General features: G+C 43.4%; 1 protein-coding gene across 1 annotated transcript in view; it reads right to left on the bottom strand.

Annotated features, from left to right (window-relative positions):
• The window catches only part of CAPN1 (calpain 1), a 356,218-nt gene that overhangs the window by 88,050 nt on the left and 245,689 nt on the right, over nt 1-22,479 (bottom strand). The window contains exon 5 of the mRNA XM_086938029.1: nt 20,683-20,816. Coding sequence (XP_086794155.1) covers nt 20,683-20,816 — 134 coding nt within the window. The remainder of the gene's footprint in view (nt 1-20,682; nt 20,817-22,479) is intronic.

Raw genomic sequence — 22,479 nt, 5'->3', positions numbered from 1 at the left:
TTAAAGTGCTTAGAAATGCACTCATTAGATCAGTCACGGCTCACAATACTCGCGGGGGGGGGTGCAGTGTCTCGCACAGGGGTTACCAGGGGGGGGTTAAACTAAAATAAAAACTTACCTGACAGGGTCCCGCGCCGCCTTTGCTCCTGGGCCAGGTCCCGCGCTGCCTCTGCTGCTACCGAACAATAACAGGTATGCTCCCTCCCCTTCTGTAGGGAGGCCTTTTTCGCTATGTAGGCTGCATGCAGCCTACATATAGAAAATGTTGAGTGCGCATGACTTCTTTGGTCGGCCAGAGGGCCGACCAAACAGTCAGGGCACTCAGAGTGGTGCACGCCACTCCTCCCTGACCCGCCAACCGGCCCGCCCCAAACAGGCATACCCCTGCCTTCTGCTTTCTGGCAGAGCGAGAAGCAGAAGCAGAAAATAAAATGGTGCTTAATATACCATTTTATTTTCTGCTTCTCGCACTGCGAGAAATCTGTGATGCGGAGTTCCTACGCCCTAATGGAGCGGCCGCCACTGGCTCCCCCTGCCTCTGTCTAGGGCAGGGCATTATGTGAAACAAAAGAAATGTAATAAAAACGCCAATGCTGCCAACATGAGAATCCAGGTCAAGAAAAGAACCTGGTGAAAGAAGTTAAAAAGAAGGGGATAGAGCTCTTTAACAGTCTCACCATTTTTGAACTGTGCATTTCCAATATTATATTAAAGGAAGCCATGATTGTTGCTTTTTTTTATTTTATGCAACTCACAACAACTGACAAAGCCAACAGTTCTGGCTTGTTGCAGGTCTAACGTTACCTGTGTTATATATCTGAATACAAGAAGAGGCAAAATACCAGTCGGGCGGTGAACTAAGCACAGCTTAGGTGTTTTAAGAGAACTCCCAGTTAGTTTTTACATCCCACTTAAAGACCTGGAAAGAACATAATGTCACAGTCACCCCATGGCCTGGCACTGAGCATCATGCATGACTCCTACTTATACTTTTTATGTGCAAGGGCATAGTGAACCCTACCCCCACCCCTTGCTTTAGGAACTACAGCAAGGGTGAAATTCTTGATGTGCCTTTTCTGTCTGCAACTCTGCAGACAAAGGCTCAGCTCACAATTAGTATGAAAAGGTGGGCGAATAAGTACGTGAAGGGATGGATGGGTGGGTGGCTGGATAGATTAGTGAAAGGGTGAATGGATGAATGAAAGGGTGAATGGGTGGATAATGAGAGAAAGAATGGATGGAGGAGTGAGTTAAAGGATGGATAAGAGAAAAGGTAAAAATATGGATGTATGGGTGGAAGGGTAGATGGATGGGTAAAAGGGTGGATGGATGAGTGAAAGAGCGGATGATGGGCAATTGAATTGGTGGATGGATGAGTAAAATGATGGATGATTGATTCATTGATGGGTGAATGGATGGACGGTTGAGTGAAAGGGTGGATATAAGGATGGATGAGTGAAAGGGAGGGTAGATGGACAAAAGGATGGGTAGATTAGTGAAAGGGTGGGTGGATGAGTGATAGGGTCAATGGATGGATTCATGAGCTGATGAGTAGATGGATGGGTGGAAGGAAGGATGTGTAAGTTAAAGGGTCGATGGAGAGAGAAAGGGATTATGGATGGATGACTGACAGGGTGAATGGGAGGAAGGATGAGTAACTGGGTGGATGGATGAGTAAAAGAAAGGATGGCGGGATGGGTAAAAGGCTGGATGGATGAGTGAATGGATGGATGGGTGGTAGAGTGAATGGATGAGTGTGCCGATGGATAGGGTTAAAGGGTGCATGGATAAATAATGGATAATGGATGGATGAGCGAAAGGATGGATGGGGGTATGGATGAGTGAAATGATGGATGGAAGGATACATGATGGATAGGTTTGCAAATGGTTGAATAGGTTTGGATATGGATGCGCTTAATTATATACTATTGTGCGACCTCCTCTGATGTGTCTGTAAAACGTACCTTTTGTCCCGAAGTTGTGTCCTGAATTTTTGTCCTGAATTTTTACACTCACCAAACTGAATTTGCACCCATGCAAGTTGGTCTCCCTAACGGGAAAGTCCGATTTATAATATCTATTGTTAATGTTTTTATAGGAGTAAAGACTAAGCATACAGTACAGCGTGTAGGTTGATTTGTAAAGAATTTGTAATCGCAAGTATGACGTGATAACCAGTAAGATTAGTACACAAGTGAGTAAAAAGAACGGGGCACTGAAAACAATTAAAAGTCGCAGCAAAGGCTTTAAAATTAAAAAGAGGCAAGCAAAGCTTCGGAATTGGACGGAGAAGGACAAAGCAAATATTTATACAGTTGAATTAACAGGAAACGAGAAAATAGGAGGGCACAGCGTGATGAGTAAAAAAAAAATGCAGATTTTAACTTGTGCGGAGGAGGAAACGTGAAACTAATCGCGAAAGTAAATATGTAAGCTATAAGAAAAAATATTCAGGAAAAGTCAGGAGAGGAAGAAATGAAAGCCAGCCATTCACAGATATTATGAACAGCCTGTGGTTTAAGAGAGGGACAAATCAAAATAAGGGGTGCTGTCAAAACAGAAACAAGTAAATAAGAGTGCCAATAAACCCAGCCTATGGTAAGCAATGGGCAGACTTTAAACCCAGGTATGCTCCTGGGAAGCCCTCAATATGTCTTTGCAACCAAACAGATGTGTTGCCAGTAGGCTAGACCTAAAAATAAGAGGACTGGAAAAGGGTTTGAATGCCTTATCAAGTACTTTATAAAGAACAGTCGTATTACCTTTCTGCCTGTTGCTTTTGAAATGTAATGAGGAGGAGGGTGAACTTTCTCTGGCACATGGGGACACTAATCTGTGGGGCGAGGATATGGGTGGAGGATGGAAGGGAAAGCATGGTCTGCAGGAACAATATATGCGGGATTTCAGGAGTCGCTTCAAAGGAGAGGGTGACCTCCAGGGTAGGTATACATAGGGCGTAGACTTGATCCTGTATCCCTCATTCTCGCGCACCCCTCTTTCTTTGATTGCACTATTTATTGTAAACCACCAATCGTGATTGCTGCTGCGTTGCTTTGTAGCAAGGTTGGCGCTATGCGCAACCTTACATACATAGAAGGAAGGGGAGGAAGACCTATAGCAAGCAGGGCAGAGGATTGAGAGACTAGCAAAAATGGGGAGGGTGAAGAAGAAATGGACTTGTAGGATGAAAGGTCAGTGGCAGGGCTTAAAGACACTATTTCCCTGTAGACATTTTCATACACAAAATGTCTGAACACTTCATATATACCCTGGGTAAAGGAGATAAAGAACTGCAGGGATGAGAAAGATATGATTGCCAGCCATGGGGAGAGATGACAAAAGAGGAACGGAAGAGAGCCACCCACATGTGAGGAGTGATCCCGGAGAAGGAGGCCTGCAGGAAAGGTAATCTGTATGGAGAGGGAGGCAGAAAGCGAGAGATGGAGAGGGATAAGGCGACTTGTAAAGGGGAGAAGATGATTATGACCTGTGGGGTGAAGTGGATGACCTGTAGGTAGAGAGTGATGAGGGCTATGGTGAAAGGTGGGAGGAAGGGGTGAAGGAGAGGCTGGCCTAAATGGGAAGGATAGGACAACTTTGCGTAGGAGGATGGTGGCTTAGTGGACTAATGTATCCACTGTGGGGGCCTGTGTTTGACCTCATGGTCGCAGCTTCAAATTCAGCAGGTCTACTCAGACTTTCATCCTTCTGTGGTGGACAAAACAGGGAACCATTGAGTTGGGTAACAATAAAAATCTATTATTCGGCACCAAGATACCCTTCTGGGTGAATGTGCGCTTTACAAATACACGTTATGTTATGTCATGAGAGTTACCTGCGGAGTATGCACTGAACCAAAACTATCCCTCGTGATCAGAATCAATTTTTGTCTAAAATGTCCACTACTGATGTTTGTGCTGTGCAGATCAGCAATAATTATAAAACTCTCAAGTATCTCCTTTTCACACACTTTGAAAGTGTCTAAATTGTCCAACTGGATCCGAGAAGAAGCAACGGAGGACCAACCTCTCTCCCCTTCCCCTGCCCTCCCTTGTCTGTTTCTATCCCATACCCCTCACTTTTGCACTCAGTGGTCCTTTGTGCATGCCCCTGCCTCCTCCCTCTGGTCCACCATGGCCAATGTGCTGCCACTAACCCTAATGCTTGCCATGCATGGTTTTCTGTGCTGCCACAGCGCTCTCCACCTGCCCAGTGTGGTAAGCTTGCTGCCCCATACCACCTCCCCTCTATTGTCTGTGTGTATGGCATTATAGTCTCACTGTTGCCTTCCATGGTATGTCGTGCCTCCATTGTCCAACACACCTGTCCTCCATGGTCAGCTTGCTGCTCCTGCCTCCTGGTCCTCTCACTCCGTTTTCCATATGCAGACCCCTATCCCCTGCCTCCTGCCTAGTATGGTCCATTGTCGTGCCCCTCCCCCCGCCCTCCTGCCCTTCATAGACCGTTATGCTGCAACTGCGCCACCTGTTTGTCCAGTATGGTCAGCTTGCTGCCCTTGCCTATTACCCTCCGCTCACTGCTGTTGATGTGCATTCCATGGTCTGTGGTGCCTCACTGCCATCCAGCTTGCCCTGTGTGGTGTATTGTGCTGCTGCAACCCCCAATACCTGCCCTGTAAGATCAGTTTGGTGCCCCTGCCCATCTCAGTCATGCCCACTGTTATCAAAGTCCATGTCTCTACCCCATTCCTCCTGCCCTCCGTGATCTAATGTACCATACATGTAAACGTTATGAACTTGATAGAGGGATATTTTGAAAAGGAAACCTCTGAAATTGATTTTCCACATTTACTTACACTGAAAAATATATTTTACGAAGGAGACAGATAAAGTACAGCCATGTTGGGCTTAAAAGCATTGGGAGTCTTCTGCCTAAATTAGGTCTGTAGGCATGTATGGTGTATGTTATGTTATGTTATAAAGGTCTCTTCTATAGCGCACGGCTACTCCAAGGAGTGTCCCGGCGCTTTGGCAAAGAGAACTAAAAGGAAAAATGCACAACACAACACCAACCACGGGCCGACAGAAAATTACTGGGAGAGAAGCCAGGTCTTCAGTTTCTTTCTAAAGGAGAGCAGACTGTTTGCTATTCTCAAAGAAAAAGGAAGCTCATTCCAGCATCGAGGTGCCAGATACGGGAACAGGATCTTCCTTTTGCCCTCAATTGTCTGTTATATTGCCTAAACCTCTCTTGCCTGTGCTGCATGGTTGGTATGTTACCCCTGCCCCCTTTCCCCTGCCCTCCATAATCCATTGTGCTGCCACTGCCCCATCTGCCTGTCCAGCATGGTCAACTTGTAGCCTCTGCACCCTCCTCCCTGACCTCAATTATCAGAGTCTGTGCCCCTGACCTCTGCCTCCCAACAGTATTCTAATGATCAACTAGATTGCTAACATTGTAAATTTATTACAAAAGTGTGGCACGCCTGACGTAATCTTGATGTATTCAAAACTATAATACCTAAAGTATTTCCTTTAGACATTATAAAAACAAGAAGGTCCTCTTCCCATAGAAATCATGGTCAGTACTCTATAAAACTAAAACGAGGACATATTTTCAGAACTTTCAAATAGTGACAAAACACTTTTAAATGATTATTTTACTTTGTTTTTTTATCCAGTTAATCTCTTTATTATGTTACACTTAGGGGAGAGGATGTGGCGTTACAGCCAGCGCTGCACACTTTGCATCTAGGGAATGAGGTTCGGCATCAGCTCGACATCCTGTGATTCTGGGCAAATCACTTAATCTCCCCATGCCTAAGACCAAAATGAATGTGTTCTTGTGAAATGTGATGCTTATGTAAAGCACTTCAATACTTTCGGGTCAAGGCTGTACTATATAAACCTTCAAAAAAAGTTAGTGCTTTGCACACTTTTATCATTGGGCTATACTTGGCCAAAATGTTGGTGATATTTGTCCTACATTTGGGCTCTTTTTTCTCTGGTGGTCATTTTGGGAGACTAGTTTGTTAAGAAGCCCCCTAATTTCCTCATTTACTGCAGTATGCTCAGTAGGAAATGCTTTCAGTTTTCCTCTCGATGCCATCAAGATGGCATTTAGATGTGCCACACTTTTGCCACACATTCAGAATGGTAGCACTCTAGTTGATCATTAGAACACTGTAGTAAAGCTGCTGATCAAGCAAACAAGGGGGACCCACTCTAAAGGAGATAATTTGAGGTCAGGGGAAGAACATAACACACAATAAAGAGCTTCCTCGTGACCCATATTCCTTTCATCAATATAGAACTTAATTCAGCATGGGCTAAACAATAATGTCATTCCATCAACAAAATTCCTAAGATAAAATGGATTTTATCATGTGTATTTGACTTCTTTTTTATCATTGAAGATATATTTCGATGGTCCACGTATCAGCCCACATCTGATAGACTTCGCTGACAACTTCGTATGCGTGAGCTCTTAGTCTACCAGGCATTTACCCTTAAGAGCTAATACTCCACCATCTAACATTTGACAAACCGCCCGGTTCAGTCCAATTCTATGAGATAAATATATCTGCATAAGCGCTCAGCCCCACGTAACTAGAAGATTCATTTCTGTTGCGACTTACTGCACACGTGATATTTAGACTACCGAACAAAATACGTGAGGGTTTTAGAACATGTATTACGAGTAAAAGACACTGCTACATGTTATGATAACAGTTAGTGGCCATCCCTTTTGATATAACACTTGAATCAACACGACTTGTATCCCCTGGGTGTTACTTTGTCTCTTTGGTATCTGGCAAGGTCCTGAGGAAGGTGGCCGTATTACCTCTTATATGCCACTGAAATGCGCATCAACCTATATTGTTCAGAATCTGCTGAACACATCTATCCCATTTGGTCGTGGAGATTATGCAATCTGTTGTCTCCCTCTTTTCCAGATATATGTGTTTGCAAATGTTGTATGAGTTTGTACGAGGTTGGATAGTTCTGTTGTAGTATGTATGAATAGTTTTCTTCTGTATGATTTTTCACTCAGGGGTTATTTGATTAACAGTTTATTGCATTTAATCTTGAATTTTATGTAACTATTTTGTTCACCTGTATGTATATTTAAACAAAAATTGTTTATTATATTCAAAAAAGGAGAAAAAAAGCAAAGCAATTTTTGATACATATATCTTCAATGATAAAAAGAAGTCAAATAAACAATGATTACATCTATGTTATCTTACGAATTTTGTTGATGTCATGACATTGTCGTTTAGCCTATGCTGAATTAAGTTCTACATTAATGAAAGGAATATAGGTCATGAGGGAGCTTTGTATTGTGTAAAGCTGCTGATCACCAATGAGTTAACTGGCAGTCTGCTGCTGGTGTTGAAAATGCATGTTTTAGTCTGCATGTCAGAATGTGTTAATGAAATAGAAGAGGAAGATATTGAGAACTCACCTAAAACGGATCCTAACTTTTCTTTCCACAACCCGAACCATAATCTCTAAGACAAAATGAACCTCCTCATTTTTTCCTTTCTAAATTAAATGTTTCAAGTTTTACCAGTTTGATTCAATCAAGATGGCTTCAGGTGGGCCATACTTCAAGTAAGACTGCTAGCACTCTAGTTGTTCTTTAGAACACGGAGAGGCTTCAGTAGAACACAGGGGAATTAACTGACAGGTTGCTCCTGTTGGAAGTACATGTTTTTCTGAAAATGTCAGACTTCATTTTCATATGAAAGATAGTGTGAATTTACAGAAAATAAGCTCTCATGTTAGCTTCTGGAACACCTTCAATAACCTCAATGAGAAAATCATGAGAAAACAGTTCTCTCAAACATGATTCATGAAATCCTAGCAGTAGGCTTTTTCACTGGGTAAAACCAGGTTAGAACACACCACAATTCCTAAAATTAGAATGGTACCATCAACAAATGATTTATATTCCAACTACAAACTGTTATCACCCTTTATACATTATACTTTTTGTGACCTTCAAAACCTACCATTCACTACGATGCATTTCAATGGGGTGCTATCATGTATATTGCTCCCAAGATGGCTCAAACACAACATAGAAGAGGGACTTTATATTCTGATAGCTGTAAACAAATGTGGGGGAAACACACAGGAGTGTTAAAACTGCCCTCACACAAAGCAAGCTGTGTAATGCTTCATCATAGGGCTGCTAACACACCTCCGCGCAGACCAACGCAGGAGGTGGAGCAATAGGGAGGGGGAAGACAATACAACAAAAAGTGACAATAATATGGGATCACAGGTGAAGATATGTGCAGATGTAGTGATTAAAACTGGTTCCAGGGAGACCCTATAACAATTTTAATATTGGGTACCCTGTCCAGAGTAAAATGGTCATACCAGGACCAGTGGACGATGGATTGGGGAGCTTATAATGAGACACCAACCCCTCCACTGTGCCAAACCGTCGACATGTTTCAGCCAGCCAAATGTAATACCCCGGCTTTCATCAGAACTCACAACAATATGATCCCATGGGTGCTAATCCTACCTCCTGATGATCCACGGGATAAGGAAGGCCAGCCTTCTGAATAACTGCTCAGGTTAAATGTGGTAGAGCCCCTTGCTCTCTATGCGGAAGCAAGTTCATTTCAAATCTAGATCTTAACTGGCGGGGGAGCGACGACAGTTCCCTATAGTCACACTTTCCTCAAGGTGAGCTGTGGCAAACAAACTTTGTCTCTCCCGGTGCCGCGTAGAAGATGGCTGCCAGCACTTCCTGGTTGAAGTGCTGAGAGTCATTCAGATCTCAACATGAGATCTGTGCTTTTTCTCCGTCCAGATATACAAATGTATTTTTCTTTAATATCTCAAAAACTGAACGGATTTATACCAAATCAGCTTGCTGCCAAATTTGGTGTAATTCCCTTTAGCGGTTCGGGGTGTAGTCGTGTCTAAAATCTCTACGGGAATTAACATGGGAAACACTTTTTTTTACCCCTCCCCCATTTTTCTCACCCCCTACTCGACGGATCACCCCAAAACTTTCCATGCACAACTAGAATCAGGAAGTCACTTCTTTTGGAACATTTCGTGAAAATTACTCAAACGACTTATAAGCAAGTCAAAAAGCATTTTTCCGATAGTGTAGGGAATGACTTTTTGGTGTTGTCACAGTCTGTTACATCTACACACATTTTTTTTTTAAAGTGCTACTTTTTAACTACTTTGCACATGGAAAGTATTGGGGTAATCGGTCAGGCAGGGGCTGAGAAAGGGGGAATGGGGGGTCCCAAAATGTGTTTTCCTTATTCATTTTTCAATAGGAACTTTAGACACACCTACAGAGTGCTCTTTGTAATTTGGTGTAAATCCGTTCAGTAGTTTTTGAGCAATGAAGGCTCAAAATCTTCATAAATTTCATGCCGGAAGTTTCAAGGATCCGAAAGATCTCCTGCTGAGATCGGATTTGCTCCCACCATATCAACAAGGATGCGGCAGGAGCCATCTTAGGACTTGGACGGAGTTCAGAGTCCGAAAAATATAGTAAAAAAAGACAAAGGGGGCAGGGTAGGGATACCCTCACCACCTGGGTCTCGTGGTAAGGCCCGAGGGACCCCGTCCGGGGTCACAAATCATTTTTTTCTTTTATTTTGCAGCATAATTGCAGTCATCTGAGAATCTTTGGCCCAAAAAAAAGTTTAAAAAGTGCAGGCTCCCTTGAGTGTCAACTAACGAACCCCCCCTGCCCCCCCCTCCCCACGCCCCAGGGTTGGCCAGGACCAGGGGTCAGCGCAATCGAAAATTAGGGGAGGGAGCATGTGGCCTAGAAAGGCCCTGGTGAGCCAATCTCCCAGGGGCTGAATTCATCAAAAAAGTGGCTGAGAGCTGTGCAGCTCCCCTCCCAGAGACTCTAAAGGCCCCGGGGGACCTACTCCCCAGGGCCCGCTCCGTTTCTGTGCCCTTAGTAGCCCACACCCAGGACACTATAGTTTCCCTGCCCAGACCAGCTCAGGCAGAGAAGCATATGTTAGCGTCTGCCTGTCAGCAGAATTAGTAAATTTCCTGCCAGGCAGGAGCGAACAAGTGTTCCCTGCCTGCAGCAACACAGGCAGGGAAAGCATGTCTGCTCCTGGCCGGTAGGAGATTGGACTAGGCCTCGAAGCCCAACCCTGCTGCGCACAGCCAAAGGCTTTACGTAACATGGGGTTGGCTGCCACCGGGGGGATAGAGGTACAGCACAGTGGGCAAACCCCACACCGTGCACAACCAAAGACCATGCGAGAGGTTGGCGGCGTACGGAAGGGGTCGCAAGTTGGGGTGTAGTGCTAATGATCAATCTATCGCTCACCACATCTGTATTTATTTTATGTTATGCATGGTGGTGGAGTCTTTCTCACCTGGGTTGCAGCCATACATACAACCTTGGTTGGCAGTGACCACACAATATTGATGCAAGTATGTACATGGTATTTTATTAGTACAAACTGAGCCAAAAGGCAGCGCACCGCTGTAAATTGTCAAAGACAAGCATAAAATCAATGATTAAGAGGAGAAGAAGGTAGGTGATGGTTGGTTAATTCATTGTGGTTAATTCCTTTAAAGAGGTGATTCTTCAACACTTTCCTAAATTTTTAGCAGAGTTGGGGCAGTCCCAATGTATACACGCAATATTGTTCCAGATTCTGGGTGCATAGGAAAGGTCTGCAGTCTTTTTTTTCTTTTTTACACAGTTGAGTGTGTGCTGTGTCAAGGCTGAGGGCGTACCAAGGTATACCAGAAATGGTCTGCAGCTGGATTTAAGAATGGTGCCGGCCAGGGTAGCCAAAAGAATTCAACCAGGATGAGGGGGTGGGGGGGGAATATATATTATTTTAGGCCATGGATGAGAGAGGGGCAGCGTGTAGGATGCCCCTACGGTGTGTCAGTGTGGTGTCAGGGAAGCCATGTAGTAGCGGATTACACCTACAAAGAGATATGGCACTCTGCACACCTATGTCAGCTGTAATCCAAGCGTGTATTTTAATCTTACTAGTTATACGGTGCTCCCGCTCAAACTGACTGGCCCTGGTCAGTGCATAACATGAAAAACAAACAAAAACTGTTTGAGAGCGAAGCACTTTTCGCAGGCTCCCGTGGGATGCTATGTGAGAAACCCAATTCTTTCCTTTATGTTTCCATCTTTTTCAAACTATACATTGTCAAAACAAATTGTCCATATGATACATAATCCTTGTGGAGAAACCAAAATGACTCAAATGCTTGTCGATGTCATATGTTTTAATGACTTTTTTCTTGCTTGAGTATTCTTCTTTTAGTACATTACATCATGTACAATGATTCCTCTTAACATCATTATGGCAGTCGCTCCCAATGCATTTCGGTATTATATACCTTCGTCAGGGGAATACTGAAAATTAACGTAAAACAATCATCAGACCTCTACATGGGGATCAGTGGACCCCACCTCGTGTACATGCAAACACTCGTGTAATATTTATATGAACGATACCATCTCTGTGCACATGCTAATGTCTATGTATTTCCGTGATCTTAGAACTATGTAACCTCCAACATGCCAGTTCACCCTGTGCTGCATCACGACCACATGCTGGTCAATAACATGCTAATCATACCTGCTCTGATGCTCCTATGTCTCACCGATATGTGTGCAAGCTGCTAAGAGCTAACGGAAAGCTGTGAAAAAGAGATAATGTCACTGTATTTACACCTCTTATCTAAAACCTCGACTGTGCCGAGTCATGTAAAGCAGCGTACCTTAAAGGCTTGCCGATGTTACCAACGCTCAGTGTTCTCGATGTCGCTGTATTTCAGGCTGCCACGTAACGTCAATTCTGCCAACAAACTGACACTGTGTTACTAACCCGCCCTGCTACACGAAGAACGTGTTGCTTGCTAGTGTTAATACTGAGACGCTGCCGAAGTCTCTTACCTGGCGTGTCGGTTGCTGACTAGCTCCTAATCCTATCGTGTGGCGTGGAGGCTGCCTTCCGTGTCCTGCGCGGTGCCTTCTAAACAGAACTAAACATAAGTGACGGACTACTGTTGTGTTCTAGTGACGGGCGCCATCTTGAAGTGGATGTGAGTCTCTGTGCACCAAGGAAAATCATATGTAAATCACTAGCGCATCGGAAGCTGTAACTTGACATGCTACTAGGTACTGACAGGAAATTTTCTGCGTTTGTATACAATAGACAGTAGTGTGACATTATACAGAAGGGACAGTCTTTACATACAACATTAAACGAGATGCTACATAATCAATATAGAAAATAACATGAAAAAACAACAGGAGTGGTGGTTCAGTACATTTTACAACATCCTTATTTACAGAAAACACATGTATTCAATTTTATCATTGAGACCACGTGGTTCAAGCGAATTCAACTGGCGGATCCAATATGTTTCCCTTTGGGACAGATGGCGATTGGTGTCAGCATGTGACTTTTTGTCTATACTCTCTAACACCGTGTATCGTAATTGAGGTATGGTGTGTTGTTGTTCTTTCCAATGTGTGGCCAGGTTAGATTTGGGGTTACAAGTTCTTATCATGCTCTTATGCTCTGTAATTCGCACTTTCACCTTGCGTGTAGTTTTCCCTACATATACTAACCCGCAGGGACATTTGATGGCGTACACTACCATTTCAGTGTTGCAATCAGACGTGTGTCTGAGATGCATCTGTTTGCCTGTATGGGGATGTGGAAAAACGTTCCCTACCATCACGTTACCGCAATGTCCACAATTGTGACATTTCACCATGCCTCTATGATGACCTACTTTGGTCTGTGTCTGAGCTGGTTTCAATATTTCCTTTAGATTTTTAGATCTCGTGTGTGCAAACAAGGGTTTGTCTACAAACACTGTCTTAAAATCCGATTGTGATCGATCACTTCCCCTCTTTTTAGTATGCTTTTCTTGATCAGCCTGCTGGCTGTGGAGTGTTTGATAACAAACACCTCCCTTTCAAGTGTAGGTCTGGTAGTTTTTACTAGAAGTGTTTCTCTGCTGATAGATCTGGCCTTAAGTTTAGCCTGCTGCAATAATTCCTCTGGATACCCTCTTTCTTTGTAAGCCTGTGTCATGACCTCCATCTCTAGTGTTCCTTGTGTTTCTTGTGAACAAATTCTGCGAGCCCGCAAAAACTGCGAGAAGGGTAAATGGTTCTTCAAAGACATGGTATGAAAACTACTGTAATGTAGTGCATTATTGCGATCGGTGGGTTTTTTATACAATCTTGTATGTAGTTCTAAACCATGTTTTTCAATGAGGATGTCAAGATAGTTAATCGTTTCTGCATGTATGGAATAAGTTATTTTGATCTGATCAGGTCTGCCATTCAACTCTATTAGAAGATTTTCTAGAGAGTTGTGGGGGCCTTTCCACACTATTAGAATGTCGTCTATAAACCTGACGAAGAGTTTCAAATGCTGTTTCCATTCCTGATTCTGTAGTATATTATCTTCCTCATATTTTGCCATAAATATATTGGCAAATGTCGGTGCCCCAGTAAAACCCATGCTGGTTCCTGTCCGCTGGAGGTAAAAGTTATCCTCCCATTGAAAATACCCATGGTAAAGGCAAAAATGGAGCAATTCTAGAAGTAAATTAGCAGAGAATGACACCCTCAAGATAGTGCCAGCTGATAAAGGTGGCGCCCTGGTGGTGCTTAATAAAACCTACTATCAGGCTAAGGTCAATCAGCATGTGAACGATGAGGACACCTACATTAAACTTGATGCGGACCCCACGGTTCGATTCCAATCCATCTTACAGACTATCCTTGAAAATGCAGTAAAGATGGGATGGATAGATGAGCAAACTCACAGATTTTTGACGACACAATATCCGAAGAGACCCCACATATACATGGTGCCGAAAATGCACAAAAATCCGGTGGACCCACCATTCAGGCCAATTGTGGCCGGATGTGGTTCACTGTATGAACCGTTAGGGACATTTTTAGACCATTACCTACAGCCATTAGTTCAGCAGTGGAGCACGTACATACAAGATACGACAGATTGTCTAAAGAGACTTCAGGAAGTCACCATCACTTCAGAAGAGCACATATGGCTTTGCACAGTAGACATAACGGCATTGTACACCTCCATCCCCCACCAGGAGGGGATGGAGGCAGTGGAATGGATGTTATTAAGACATGACTATGAAGAGGGTACTAATGTATTTCTTCTAGAATTGCTCCATTTTTGCCTTTACCATGGGTATTTTCAATGGGAGGATAACTTTTACCTCCAGCGGACAGGAACCAGCATGGATTTTACTGGGGCACCAACATTTGCCAATATATTTATGGCAAAATATGAGGAAGATGATATCCTACAGAATCAGGAATGGAAACAGCATTTGAAACTCTTCGTCAGGTTTATAGACGACATTCTAATAGTGTGGAAAGGCCCCCACAACTCTCTAGAAAATCTTCTAATAGAGTTGAATGGCAGACATGATCAGATCAAAATAACTTATTCCATACATGCAGAAACGATTAACTATCTTGACATCCTCATTGAAAAACATGGTTTAGAACTACATACAAGATTGTATAAAAAACCCACCGATCGCAATAATGCACTACATTACAGTAGTTTTCATACCATGTCTTTGAAGAACCATTAACCCTTCTCGCAGTTCTTGCGGGCTCGCAGAATTTGTTCACAAGGAACACTAGAGATGGAGGTCATGACACAGGCTTACAAAGAAAGAGGGTATCCAGAGGAATTATTGCAGCAGGCTAAACTTAAGGCCAGATCTATCAGCAGAGAAACACTTCTAGTAAAAACTACCAGACCTACACTTGAAAGGGAGGTGTTTGTTATCAAACACTCCACAGCCAGCAGGCTGATCAAGAAAAGCATACTAAAAAGATGGGAAGTGATCGAACAGGAATCGGATTTTAAGACAGTGTTTGTAGACAAACCCTTGTTTGCACACACGAGATCTAAAAATCTAAAGGAAATATTGAAACAAGCTCAGACACAGACCAAAGTAGGTCATCATAGAGGCATGGTGAAATGTCACAATTGTGGACATTGCGGTAACGTGATGGTAGGGAACGTTTTTCCACATCCCCATACAGGCAAACAGATTCATCTCAGACACACGTCTGATTGCAACACTGAAATGGTAGTGTACGCCATCAAATGTCCCTGCGGGTTAGTATATGTAGGGAAAACTACATGCAAGGTGAAAGTGCGAATTACAGAGCATAAGAGCATGATAAGAACTTGTAACCCCAAATCTAACCTGGCCACACATTGGAAAGAACGACAACACACCATACCTCAATTACGATACACGGTGTTAGATAGTATAGACAAAAAGTCACATGCTGACACCAATGGCCATCTGTCCCAAAGGGAAACATATTGGATCCGCCAGTTGAATTCGCTTGAACCACGTGGTCTCAATGATAAAATTGAATACATGTGTTTTCTGTAAATAAGGATGTTGTAAAATGTACTGAACCACCACTCCTGTTGTTTTTTCATGTTATTTTCTATATTGATTATGTAGCATCTCGTTTAATGTTGTATGTAAAGACTGTCCCTTCTGTATAATGTCACACTACTGTCTATTGTATACAAACGCAGAAAATTTCCTGTCAGTACCTAGTAGCATGTCAAGTTACAGCTTCCGATGCGCTAGTGATTTACATATGATTTTACTTGGTGCACAGACACTCACATCCACTTCAAGATGGCGCCCGTCACTAGAACACAACAGTAGTCCGTCACTTATGTTTAGTTTTGTTTAGAAGGCACCGCGCAGGACACGGAAGGCAGCCTCCACGCCACACGATAGGATTAGGAGCTAGTCAGCAACCGACACGCCAGGTAAGAGACTTTGGCAGCGTCTCAGTATTAACACTAGCAAGCAACACGTTCTTCGTGTAGCAGGGCGGGTTAGTAACACAGTGTCCGTTTGTTGGCAGAATTGACGTTACGTGGCAGCCTGAAAAACAGCGACATCGAGAACACTGAGCGTTGGTAACATCGGCAAGCCTTTAAGGTACGCTGCTTTACATGATTCGGCACAGTCGAGGTTTTAGATAAGAGGTGTAAATACAGTGACATTATCTCTTTTTCACAGCTTTCCGTTAGCTCTTAGCAGCTTGCACACATCGGTGAGACATAGGAGCATCAGAGCAGGTATGATTAGCATGTTATTGACCAGCATGTGGTCGTGATGCAGCACAGGGTGAACTGGCATGTTGGAGGTTACATAGTTCTAAGATCACGGAAATACATAGACATTAGCATGTGCACAGAGATGGTATCGTTCATATAAATATTACACAAGTGTTTGCATGTACACGAGGTGGGGTCCTCTGATCCCCATGTAGAGGTCTGATGATTGTTTTACGTTAATTTTCAGTATTCCCCTGACGAAGGTATATAATACCGAAATGCATTGGGAGCGACTGCCATAATGATGTTAAGAGGAATCATTGTACATGATGTAATGTACTAAAAGAAGAATACTCAAGCAAGAAAAAAGTCATTAAAACATATGACATCGACAAGCATTTGAGTCATTTTGGTTTCTCCACAAGGATTATGTATCATATGGACAATTTGTTTTGACAATGTATAGTTTGAAAAAGATGGAAACATAAAGGAAAGAATTGGGTTTCTCACATAGCATCCCACGGGAGCCTGTGAAAAGTGCTTCGCTCTCAAACAGTTTTTGTTTGTTTTTCATGTAGCGGATTACACCACCATCCAGATGCGACAGTATGAGGGATTGAACAGCAGACTTGCTCAGAGACCTTTGGTCTGCACACATAACAGCACAACTGGTAGCCATCCATTCCTTATTGGCAAAGGGTTTCAGCTCACACAATATGGCAAGCATTGGCATAGCCAATAGGTCTCGCCTTTGGCACCTTATGTGTTTAGCCAGAACTTTTGGCTATGTTGTAGAGCATTGTGGCTGCTGTGCATTATGTTCAAAACCTATAATAAAAAGTGTTAAGCACTTTTGTTACCTTTATACAAACAAAGGCAACATTATATGCAACTGAAAAAACGGATTAAAAAAAGATTATAACAAACATTGTCGTCTACTTTTTTCGTGCTTGCACTGCTGGCAACTTCCTGTCTGTTCTCATGCTTGTTTGTTATAATTATTTCTTTATGGGGGAACGGGACATAAATAACGGGGGAGTGGATGTTTGAAAACAGTAATTTAATTAGAACACGAGCAGCGGACGGACACTAGGGGAGAATCAACAGATGCCAGATTCCAAGGTCAGACTAACGTGATGCTTAGGTGGTGCGCTGATGCAAAATGGTGGTGGTGAATGATGTTTGGTGCTCAGATGGTGACACTATATGGTGTGGATTGGAGGTACGTTGTGGATTGTGGAGTTTTGGAGTCGAAATATGTTGTTTGGTGTGTAATTATGCGGTGTGTATTGGAAATGTGTTGAGTTGAATTGTGTGGTCTGGAACTGTGGTGTTCTGTGAAATTATGCTTTGTGAAATTGTGGCATGGTGTGGAGTGCATTTTGCATTAAGTGCAGTGTAATTGTGTGGCATTCAGTAGAGTGTAATTATGGGGTACTGAGTGGTATTTGGAGTGTATGTTGCATTGAGTGCAGTGTAATGATGTAGCATATAATTATGTGGCATGGAGTGGTATTGTGTGGAGTGTGTGTTGTATTCAGTAGAGTGTAATTGTGTGGCTTGTAATTATGTGGCACTGAGTTGTATTGTTTGGAGTGTATGTTGCGTTGAGTGCAGTGTAATTATGAAGCACATAATTATGTGGCACTGAGTGGTATTGTGTGGGCGCAGATGTGGCGCAAAAACACAACACTCGGCCTAGTGACTCCATTGCATGCAGAGGCTCCGTGTTTACTCAGAATTAATCACTCTGCTAAACCATATCAATTGACGCCTTGTCAAGTTGTGTCATGTCAGACTGTACTCATCCGGGAGGCTGTTTTTTTGTTGTTTTGTTTTCTAACATTCCTGAGCGTTGTTAATTTATTTCTGTTTCGTTTCGTCCTCTGCTTGAACCGGGACTCTTGTGTTTTTTTCGCCACGAGATGCCTACTTTCCCTGTGAATGGAGAAACAAACACGAACCCACGCTGCAAAAATAGCGAAGAAAAGCAGACTGTGGCTGTGAATTCATTTCAGAGTTTCTGCATATTTTTCCACTGCTAAGGAATTCAGAACAGATCAACAAGGAGGAGCGCTGGGCGGGCAGGCCAAACTCCGCCAAGCAAGGACAGGCTGCAGCCTCTGCGGAGCAGACAGTTCTGCATTCTTGTGGTTTCTAACCTGCACATGCTAATGTAACAGGGCTGATGCGAGGGAAAACAAGCGTGCGCGCCTCGAAGCAGGGGGAGGGGAGAGAGGAGGGGGGCCTGCGTGATTCACTCGCGGGAGGGAGCAGCTGGCGCCGCGATAACTGCTGCCATATGCCAGCCGCTCGTTCCCGAGAGGAGATCGCCAAACGTGCACGCGTTGCATTGCTTTCTATTGCAACGCGTGCACGTTTGGGGGTAAAGCTCATCGACTAATGAGGTTCTCTCCTAAGCAGCGCATGCACGCTGCGTAGGTGAGACCTAAAAATGAACAGCCAATAGGTTGTGGTGTTCCAAGTGTATTTATTATAAGCGAAGTAATACTAGGTTTCTTTTTTCCAATGTCGCTTATAATTTAGGTCCAGTTCTAATATAGCCCCCAAACCACAAGTTGAGCACCTGGCAAGCAAATAAAAGTAAGCTTTGAGGGAACCTGTCCAATCAGACAACACAAAAATGAAGGGCTTTCAAGAAAAGAATACCTTATCTAATCATCATCCCCTTTTTTAATTTTCTTTTGCCATTTTTGGGTTCGCTCTTATTTTGACAGGACCGTAACTAGTTTTGAGCTTGCTTTCAAAGAGGGTTGCCACGTGCCTAGATCTGGTAACACTGCTCGCTATATCCCTTCTGTCTGTCATCTTGGCCTAATTCCAAAGTGAGTAAGAGCCAACCTGTGGAGGTTCATTGCAGAGCAAGGACACGCGTGTTGTTGGGAAGCACATTAATTCAATGATTCACCAACAAGACCTTTATAATAGAGCATCTTCGTCTCAGTTGCAGAGTATCTAGTTGGTCATTTATGCCGGGTTCATTTCTCTGTTTCAGCTGTCGGGCATATGGCCAAATGCAGAACAATACTGAACTGCTGCTACTTGGCTGCCATCCCATGATGCAAAGGAGACTTAACTTCCCATCATCTGTCTTTGAGAGGACCAAAGTCTGATCACAATGTGAAAATCTGGTCTACATTGGCATTGCACTCCATCAACAAACAAGGCAGTGTAGTGCCAAGTGCTGGCTCTTGGAACGGACATGGTTACTGTTAGTACAAAACGAAATGCTATGCTGGAAACCGTTAGGATAGCAAGTGAAGTTAATGTATATGCTTTGAGGTATAAGTATTGTAGCCGTGAAGTAAATTCCAAAGTGGTCTTTGTCATTTATCCTTTTGAAAGCCAGTGGCAGCTTAAAAGGAGCCAGAAGACAGCCCTACTCACAATCCAAGTTTGATCTAATGCCTACCTGTGCTAGGAGCACCGGCTGCCCACCACAATCATGTACCCATCACAACAAAAGAAATGTTGTCTCCAATGCAGTCTCTTGCTCACTGAAGAAGCCACATACCCTGGAGACAGCACAGAAGGGAAATGCTAAATATTCCTTCAACTGCTTCTACGTGTTTCTGTACTGATGCCCCAGACCGACCATTAAAGATGCCTTCAAAGTCGCCCTCAGAGGTTTGGGAGCTATGCCTTTCCCTAAATACTAATCGTTCAATCAAGCAATCAATCAGCGGATTTAGTGCGCACTACTCACCCCTGAGGGTTTCAAGGCGCTTGGGGGGGGGAGGGGAGGGGGGGGTCTCATTCTGAGAACACTCCATGCCCCTTACAAAGAAAGCCCAGAGTCATCCTTGGAGACATTTACTTCAGGAAGTCACCAGGTATTGTTCTCTTGCGCGTGCTTCAGATATGATGCCTGGGTTATTGGGACAGGCGTCCACTTCATGGCTTTGTAACGCTGTGCTGCCCTGTAATCTTTCAGACCATCCCAAAGTTCTTCCACCAGTGGACTCAACATTATTCAAGCTCACTGCCGGTGCACCACCTTTCAACAAGACAAGATTGAAAATCTATCCGGCTACTTTTGAAACTGGTCAACACCCAAAGTGTACACCCAAACAGAATGATGGTGGGAACTGCCTCCTCAGTCCATGCTAAAAGGCGAGTGGTGATGATGGTGGCAGTGACTCTTGTCCAGGAGTTTTGATATTTGTATTTGCATCCCTGAGTGTAGACTGCCTATTGGTTGTCCATTTTAAAGATTTGTTGTCTCTCCCTTCCTTGGGATCCTTTGCATGTCCTTGTGTGAGAGAAGTGTGTGTGTTGCGTGTGATTCACTGTGTATTACCGCATGGAGGATGCTGATAGTTGCAACAAGAAGCTGGGCTCCCGGAGGACAGTAATGTTATGCATGGTAGACTTGACAACCTGCACAATCACCTGCTCAAGATCCCATCCATAAAATTGGAGTTACTGGTTATCCTGTTCACTCCAATGTGTAAAGCAACTTCAAGGTCAGTCTCAAGCTATTTCCACAAAAGAGTGCATCTTGACCAACAAAGTCAGTCACCCGTCTTCACATCACTCACTTGGCATAAGCCTTCTCCAGCAGGGCACTCCAGAACTCCGTACCCTCCGCCGAGTGGACAAACACGAGCTTGCCATCCTTCATCGGCAGCAAGTCATCCACCACCACGTCCACCCACTCACCGAACTGCCAAATCTGTAGAAAGATAGAAAAAGGGGGAAGCCAGGGAATGAGTGAATGTTTGACATTCTGATATTAACAGACATTGTATGGAATCAGGCAGCTCCCCTAAAGATTTAATAGTAATAAGGTCCTACACTGCTGGCATTTGTTCATATCCTTTGGGCGTATAACAATCAGCAACAATGATTGATACAAGCCAGTTAATTAAAATGCTAACCCTGATAAACAAACAGGTACACCACATGCAGGGACCAAATGGGGGATACCGTAAGAATGTTAAGGCATGAAGGGGATCACCAATAAGTTCGGAATAAACTGAATGCAAACATATGTGGGTAGACTTTTTTTCTCAGTGCAACCAAACTAATCTACGGTGTATGATTAGAAAATGTGGTGTACCTCTGCATGAGATAATGTGCAATCCAGGGTGTATAGGTACTTCACACATTTTGTAAGAAAATCTTTTTACTCGCCAGACCTACTCATTTGTTCGGCCTCTGAGGTGAAACGTTGAATTGACCACAGAGAAAACCCCACAGATTGCACCAAGATCTCTAAAGCACGTGCTTGTCTGGTATATCACCTTGAACAGACCGGTTTTCTTTTCTTCCCTTAAACATATGCCCTTATCTGTCTCGGTCTTCTACAGTGTATATTTCACATAAGCTGTTTTTCTATTACAAAAGGGATCAGCTCCATTACAGGTAAAAACTGAATTCTTTTGCAGCATGAAATCTCTTCTAGGTTCACATGCTTTGCACAGATTATGTAGTAATATTACTTGTCTTGTGGTGGGGATTAGAAAAGGAACTGGAGGAAAAAATGTTGTTCAGCATAGCCTTTCATGCCTCAACTTCTTTGCATGAGAATAAGTTGACGCAAAAATGTTTTGTGATTGTATGTTGAGAAGACCATGTTGAGGGCATGCATATATCTTGCATGGACAAGTGGGACATCAAAGCCATCGTAGCCCCTTTCTTCCTAGAAAGTGGGACTGTGGTTTGCCGAGCAAAGACTTGTTCACTAAAAAGTAACATAGTGGGTTAGTATGTACAATCCATCTATCAATAATGTTCTTGGAGACAGCCATTCCCAGAGTTTGAACCGAGTGGCCTACAAAAAATGGTTGTGTCTGTCGATTGCTGCGTGTTGCTTGCTTGCATGTAGTACATGACTGCCCAGCTGACATCCAATGTGTGGAGGGCCTTTTCTGCAGCATTTGATGATTTCTGGAAAAAGATGGAGGTTGTGATAGGCTAGTTAATGTGAAAAAGTGAAATAAACTCGGTAGGAACTTTGGGTGTGCCCTCATTATAACTTTATCCTTGTGTATGGCTATGTGAAGCTCCTGCACCATTGGTGACTGTATCTCACAAATTCTTGTTAGTGACGTAATTGCTACCAAGAATAGCGTCTTCAGTGTAAAATGTCTGAGTGTGACTTTGAGCATTGGTTCAAAGGGTGCCTACATTAATCCTGCCAAAACTAAGTTTGAGTTCCACTGTGGAGGATGTAACGCCTTTGCTGATAAAAATTATTTTTGCATCTTCCATGAACCTCTTCATCTGTGGGAGTGACAAAATGTTCTATGAACATAGTATTTTTAAGTAAGCCACATTGGCTCATAAATTCACCCTTAACAAGGCATATGAGAGTTTTAATTTGTTTAAATGTG

Source organism: Lissotriton vulgaris, chromosome 9, assembly GCF_964263255.1.
Source record: "Lissotriton vulgaris chromosome 9, aLisVul1.2, whole genome shotgun sequence".
Classification (NCBI taxonomy): domain Eukaryota; kingdom Metazoa; phylum Chordata; class Amphibia; order Caudata; family Salamandridae; genus Lissotriton; species Lissotriton vulgaris.
The sequence above is the reverse complement of the archived record's forward strand: the minus strand, read 5'-3'. Positions and strand labels throughout refer to the sequence as shown.